General features: G+C 39.3%; 1 protein-coding gene across 5 annotated transcripts in view; it reads right to left on the bottom strand.

Moving 5' to 3' along the window:
• Nucleotides 1–7,654, bottom strand: part of diaph2 (diaphanous related formin 2) — a 497,594-nt gene that overhangs the window by 311,278 nt on the left and 178,662 nt on the right. For all 5 annotated transcript variants that reach the window (XM_015388892.1, XM_015388885.1, XM_015388900.1 and 2 more), the window contains one exon: nucleotides 1,009–1,123. In XM_015388892.1, coding sequence (XP_015244378.1) covers nucleotides 1,009–1,123 — 115 coding nt within the window. The remainder of the gene's footprint in view (nucleotides 1–1,008; nucleotides 1,124–7,654) is intronic.

Raw genomic sequence — 7,654 nt, forward strand, 5'->3', positions numbered from 1 at the left:
GTTTATGCAGCATGTGAGGAGAGTCAAACGTAATGACTGGCCTTTCCACTTCATTAAACTTTGCAACAACTGTTCTTTCCAAGCCATATCCTCTTTCCATCTGTATAACTTTGGAAAATCACCTTGCGGCAGCCCAGAGAAAATTGCTGTTCATCTCACAGTACAAAGAGTCTAATTTTTGGACCTTGAGGCTGTGAAAGAGGTAAAGCAAGGAACTGCTGGCAGGCTGAATAGTGTCCAAACAAAAGCTGGGTATGAGGAAAAAAAACGTGCAGGGTTCTGCGGAGTTATGTCCACACATGCTGATAGAGCACAGATTTGACTCTTCTGTGCTTGACAGGGCTGACTCCCTCCCGTACCCCCACTGCTGCTAGAATTAGAGGGGTGTACATACTGTCAAAGCAGTGGAAAACAATCAAATTGTCATGGGGGGATATATCAAGTGCTCTCAAACACCATCTTCCACTAGAAAAAACAGCAAGAAAATCCCAGCACTGCAACTGTTACCCATAAGCAAGTTAGATTCCTCATTGTGTATCTGAGAAACAAACTAGCTGCGACAAGTAAACTCCCAGAGCTTCCTTCAAAGCCTCACATCCACCCTGATAGAAGATTGGCCTACTGGGCTGGAAAAGGCGAGAAGCAAATCAAGCATAGCTGCCACATGTAAAAGTTCAAGTTTGTGCTCAAAACAAAAGAAAAACACAGATCTGTAACAGCTCAATGGACACAAAGATTGAATGCAACGTGAAGTTCACTGACTATTTATGCTTTCTTTAAAGGAAACGCACACTAAATGTGATGTGTGACATGAAAAAAAGTATTTGAACTCAAAGCATGCAGATTTTAGAAATAAATGCTTTGATTTAGGATAATTAGTATGTCGGAGGGAAAAGAAAAAAAAAACAACGTACCCTAATACCTTAGCAACAATCACCTTAGAGGCCACATGAAGCATGTGTGAGAAGATTAATTAAGGGTGCGGTGGAGAGAGATGACACCTCTTACCTTTAGTGTGTGAAGAGAAGTAGAGGGAGAGCTGAGCAAATAGGTCAGGGTTTTCAAACTTCTCTTCTTTGACTTTGATCCAGAAGCAATTCTCTGCCATTTCCTGGGGCACTATCTGCAATGACACGAGGATTCCATTATCGCCACAATCAGAAACCGTCATTCCATCAAGCCGCCACTCAAACTTCTTCCAGCTGGAAGATAGTGTTTGTGAGTCTTTTCCTGTGTGTGGAGACATGCGTGACCTTGGGTGGGATTTTGAGCAACTGAGTTGCTAACGGGACAGATATAAAAATAAATACAATGAAGAAAGCTAGAGAAGAGTAAAATGGGAGGTTTGATATTGTCATTTTTGACTAGTGAGGATAATGATGGTCATTCAGCAGTTTCGTGTTAAGAAGATGCATAAAGACTTCTTTTTTTCACTTTTCCATTAGAGACTTCGAGGAGAGGAACACTGAGACAGCAGCAGACCACTGTCTCGGTCACACTACATCGCAATAGACACCTGATCGATATGAAACACATCGGATAAAGTTTTCAATAATTCCACTGATCTCTGATTCAGATCCCCCATGGTGTTCTGGGGGATTTAGCCTCTGAACCTCTCCGAGTCAAACTAAGCAATGTTGCTATCGGGGTTGCCTTTTTGTTTGAAACAACTTCAGCATTTATGTAATTTTTACCCTAGTTGACATTACACCTCTAAGCTAAAATGTGCATCGCAGCAGCAGATTGCCGCGCGTCTGATTTTCTCCCATGTGTATAAAAACAATGGTGTCATTTCAAACTGTCACCAGGAAGTGCAAAAGTCTGTAACAACTCTTGACCTTTTTAATTTTTTCCTCCAAATAATAATGTTGAGCACATAATTAGGGAGAGTGATAAATACCTCCAAAATGTTACAAATATTACTACCTACTAATATATACCTCCACTGCTTTACATTTTGTTTAGAGTCCTGAAGTGTCTCTACTGTGGCTTTTTATTGTGGGCCACGCTGGAAAACTGCATTTATTGCACTGCCATCATCCTCAAACTATAGTAATCATGTAAAGAAAAAGATGTAAAAACAGCATTTTCGCAATGCAGACAGTTACAGCTAGTACTAGACAATCATCAAGGCCACATAGTAATGGTGATAAATGTGAACACGTTGGAGAGTCGCTAGCTGGGTTAATGGAGGTTTATGAAACTTCCTATACAGGCTTGTTTTCACTGAAGCAGAGATAATAAAGGGAGTCTGTATTTCTGTTTTCTCCATTTCAATTCATTCGGCTACTGTGTGCTATGAGGGAGCAATGATCAAAGAAACCAAATCAACTTCCATTCTTAGTCTATGCCGGCTTGACCTTGCAGGGTTATGAAGTGGGGCAGGTGCCAATGTCCAATGGTCACAAGCAGACAGGTGGTGTGCACCCTGAACAAAACAGATGCTGTCAACTAAAAAAAACTAATGTTCAGTGGGAGAAAGCCTGGGTACCCAGGGAGAACCCACTCATTAAAAAGAAGCACTGGAGAACCTGTGAACTCCATGCATTTAAAGCGAGATACATCCTAACCACTGCCACACTGCACAGCTAAAACTTGATGAGACTAAAATAAAAATCTAACAGCAGCAATTTACACCTAAAGTCGCTGACTTATCTTAGCCAACCTCCAACGACTTATTAATAACACTTTAAAGTGACAAATAGTGGAATGCTGAAAATCTTCATTAAAGGCTTCCTGTATGTCAGATGGGACTTCTCTCTGGAGTTTGTACTTTCCCCACATGACTGGGACTTATCTTTGGGCACACCCACTGTCCGAACAGGGTGCATGTTAGGTTAATTGGTAAGTCTATCTAAACTGACTCAAGGAGTCGATGTGTGCGTGTGTGTGTGGGAGAGAGTTTGGCTCTTTTTCTCAGTAGTCTCCCAGCTGGCTCTTTGATAGACTTGCAACCTGTCCAGGGTGTGCTCCGCCTCTCACCAGATGATACCAGGAAAGGCTCCAATCCCCTGTGGCCCTGAAGGGGATGAAGTGGGTGTGGAAAGTAAATGAATATTATTGCTGCAACTGCTGCTGCAACTGCTGCTGCTGCTACCACCACAGTCACTTTTATTCCTGCTACTGCTACCAACAATAACAACAATAACTGACTCTACTTCAACAGAAATGAAAACTATTTGACCTTAACTTGTAAAATAACAAAGAAAAGTGGTCAACTCAAAAAGTTCTGATTATGTGGGAACATGGGACTGTTAAACCTGATACCAGATTTAAATATTAGGTTGATCATAGTGACTTTGGTCGACATTGTCTGAAGTCATATTTCCTCGTAAGGGGTGTGCAGAAAAACAAAAGAAAATCATCTAACTATAAAACATAAATAAATCTAACCAACCTTTAAATATTTTTCAAATAGATCATTAGATCTATAAACCACCTTTCCAACACAAAAAGAGCTCTCTAGAACAGGCAGCATCTCTCTTTATAGAGGAAAACATGGTGGTTTTATGTTGTTATGCATATATGAATCATATCCTTCTAAAAGTCTTATACATTACAGAAGAAAAAAGCTGTAATGGTTTAGGCTCTTCAAATTAGGATTTTAGGATTCAGTTGAATTATATTTTTGTTTTTCTATTAACTAATACAGAAGTGCAGCTAAAAATTGAAAAATATATTTAGTAAATGTTCTTAATTTTATTTCCTTTCCAATAGAAAATGTGTGTGTTGGTCTATTGCAGAATCACACTAAGCACTAAAGTTTAAAATGTGATTTTATGAAGACATTGCATGAGGATTTATGTGAGCACTACCGTATTAAAATACCCAACTCCAAATATATCTTTAATCCGGATAATTAAAAGGCAATTTAAAAACACACATCCCAGTTTTTTTTTTCCACCTTTAATATTTGACACAGCTCTTTTTCAGTTTTATAATTTTGTTAATATTTTGTTGTTAAATTCTTGGTCCATTAAGTGGCTTTGGGATTTTCCTGCAGAGCCTGAGCAGAATTAAGACAAGCTCTGTGTGTTTAAAGCAAGGCATTTATTACAACTTGAGCTAATGAGCCACTGTCGAGCTTAAATATGAGCTTATCTTGTGGCGCTTTCTGCAGCAGTGGTTATTTTCTTCATCCCAGAGCATTTATGTATCCACTGTAAAGTAATTTTCATATGCTCATAAATATTTGTAATCAAGATTTCAAACTTATGCCTAAATCTAATATTATAAATAGTAACAGGTTAACGTTATTTAGCTGAAATGGGAGCATAGCATTACTTAATTTTCTTTAGTTGTCGACTTAATCTTAATTTTCGGTGAGAATTAATAATACACCAAAAAGAACGAATGCAGCAAATAACTCTTTGAAAGCGATTAGCAATTAATAGCTGACATTTTCATGTGTAAGCCTGTGTTAGACTTGTCCCCTGTGTATATGTTAGAGCACTGCTTTAAGCTAATAAAACACAGCTAGTACAACTACTGTAGATGGAAGTACAGTGAATGACTGTACAAAGAAGCATAAACATTTAGAGTACTGTTTGAAAAACAATATAAACGCATAATTAAATTCAGTGTACATTTATAAGATTACATGAAAAAAATGTATCCTGTCATACGAAAGTGGGGATGTGAAACATAGAAAAAAGATTTGAGGACTATTAACATAGAAAAAATTTATTTTATTGGGAGTATAAGCTCACCTTGAACAAAATTATTGCTATTATTAGTGTCAAGAAGTTTTTTTTTGTATACTTTATTGTCCCTATTATAAAAAAACATCTTTACACATTTTGAACATTTATGCCTTTTTTCTTTTTTTTTTATGAGCTCACATTTCAGCTTACATTTCCTCCAGTACCTGTTATTCTCTCATGCATTACTTGCCTATGAATATATAAATTACATTTTCTACATATCATAAATGAACTCAGGCCTACTGCAGAACAATCAGTGCCCCATCCTTTTACAGCATGAAGCTAAATGTATTCACTTACCAGAGCCAATAGGGAATAATATGTACTTTCAATATGTAAGGTATTTTTGGTATTGCTTCATTTATTTGTTTTCTATAGGTTTTTGAACTTCCAATTGTGCGTCTTCCAATAGGTTATTGTCAGGGTTCCGTGTTCTGCTTATTCTCTTCCACAGGTGGTTCTTGTCGACAAGTGGGCGTGGCCCCGCTCCTGTGGCTCGATGAGGCTGCTCTGTTGAGCTTAAGAGGAGTGTTCAGTCAGCTAAAGAACGCCAGAGTGTTAAACTGTTGTGGTCCATCTAGGCCTCTGTCCTGTCGACAGATCTCTGAAAACTGACGTCTTGGATTCCTGATTCTAACCAGTCTTCTGTCTCCCTCAGTTTGTTGAGCTCTGGATCGCTCATCCGCCTGTCTCCGTGCTCTGAGGACTGGTCTCTGAATCCCTGCAGCTCCAATTACCCTCGAGCCCTTTTGAAGCTACCAAGCCAGATAAGAGACCCCTTTCCTGGATTCACATTGGTTCCTTCAGCTGCTCCTCAAACTTGCCTCCGCTGCGGTGCGGCTTGGGCCCGTGCCTAAGTTCCACCTGTCACTCAGCCCCCTCTTCCCACCGGGAAGCTGTGAGTTACAGAACCCTTTCCTCCACTCACCCTCCCCAGATAGGTTATCCGTACCGGTAAGGTGGTATGGCGGTAAGCAGAGCAACAACAGTGCAGGTTCCTTTACCTTTTTCTAGTCTCAATCAGTTTCCTCTTTCCTCCCGCAGAACCCCGAACACTGATGTTCCAAACCGTGTTTATTTGCGTGTAGTCTAATAAACATCTTAAACTGCTCCTTGTTTTCCCGTCTGTGTCTGCATGTGGGCTGGACATCCGAAAACCATGACAATTAGCAACTATCACCCCTCTCGCTCTGTCAGTCTGCCTGCTTAACTGAAATAATGTTTTTTTTTTGTTTTTTTTATATAACTGCTGTAAGTTCTTAAAACATGGATTGTAAATGCATCGAGAAACAAAACATTAACACAAGTATGTAGATGTGAAAGGGATGAGTAGGCCTACCTGCAGGGCTTCTTTGAAGAGGCAGATGAACTGTTTTCACAGACAGCTGCAGATGCTGGCTAGCAATGTTTGCCAAACGTTAAATTAACTATCTATTTTCTTAATCACCTCTTCTCTTCCTTTAAAATCTCCATTGCCCCCACAATCAGAAAAACCCTGATATTCAGCAATCAGAGTTATGATTCCTTTATTATCCTTCCCTCTATCGGCTCATTCCGTATTTCTTTAGAATAAAGGTTTGGTGACTTAGATTATGAATATATGTTGATTTTTAGTGTGCTCAACCATTTTACCATAACATATTATGGAAGTAACCCAAAATTATCTTTTTTTTTTATGGAGTATGTACATGAAGCTAAACATTTATGGCACAGAAAAACACAGTGGAACTTTAAAAAAATTTCTGCCGTTTTTTCCCCTTCTCTTTATACAACTGCATAGTAGTCAGGTCTGGCACTTGCGTGCTTCCATCTGCTCCGTATAGAGAAGACAGATGACTCATGTTCCACTTCACTGACATGAGAGAAGCAGATTGTTTTTCTTCAGGTGGTTATGAATTTCATTTGCATCATCAAACTGAATCCCTGCAGAGGCAATGTTAATCCTCAGCCACTTTAACCTGTTTATGTACACTTGTGCAGACCGTGGTCATTTGTTCCTTAGTACAAGTTCACAAATTATAGCCAAAACCACATTAACCCTTAAAATGAGTGATGATGCTGATGACACAGGATCAAGGTGCGAACAAATCCAGCCCCCCCTGGGGATAGGTAATAATACATTGGAGTGTTACGTTCTCCATTTTGTAATACAGGGAATGGATGAGCTAATGCACTGCTGTAGGAGCACCAAACTAAAACAGTTAGGAAACAAGTAGGAACATGAAAGATTTTAATTGGATTACCACTGATGTAAATGTACCTCCTATTATGTCATTTATCACCTTGTTCCTTTCAATTTCATTTCTTTAACCAAAAATTGGCCAACTTTTTCCTGTACTGCTTTGGTGGAATTGATTTCATTAAAATACATTAGTGAAAGGAAATGAGGACATCAGTTCTGGGGGAATGCGTACGAGTCAACCTAAAGGCCAAAGATATGTGAATCATCAAAGGATCCACCTTTGGTTTGATCACTGCTTTTCAAACTGTGAACAACTCAGTTATGAATTTTTCAAGTTAGCCGACTGCAGTCTGTGTCCGGTAGTATGAAGACATTCTCAAAGTAATTATACATCTGCTGGCTTAAACCAATCTTTTATTTCACCAGACTTGCCGGACGGACAGACAGACGGACAGATATACCCCTTTTCCACTGGCTGAAAAACAAGTTTAAACCAGTGAATAATCTGTTTTAGTAGCAGTGGGAACAGCTTACTAATGCATGTATACCTATGTCAAACGACTCGGCAAGGAGCCCGCATTAAAGTCGCCTCGGCTGTGATCGGCATGCAACGAAATAAACAGAGTTGACCCACTAAATTACGTGACACTATTGAACACAACGTACGGACATCAACACACCGCGGCAGCCATGTCTGATCTAAAAAGCCGAGCAACTCTGTTTACATTCGTTAAACATGGTGTAGAGCTAGTAAGAGGGATTTGGAAAT

This window comes from Cyprinodon variegatus, unplaced genomic scaffold, assembly GCF_000732505.1.
Source record: "Cyprinodon variegatus isolate N-32 unplaced genomic scaffold, C_variegatus-1.0 Scaffold19, whole genome shotgun sequence".
Lineage (NCBI taxonomy): Eukaryota > Metazoa > Chordata > Actinopteri > Cyprinodontiformes > Cyprinodontidae > Cyprinodon > Cyprinodon variegatus.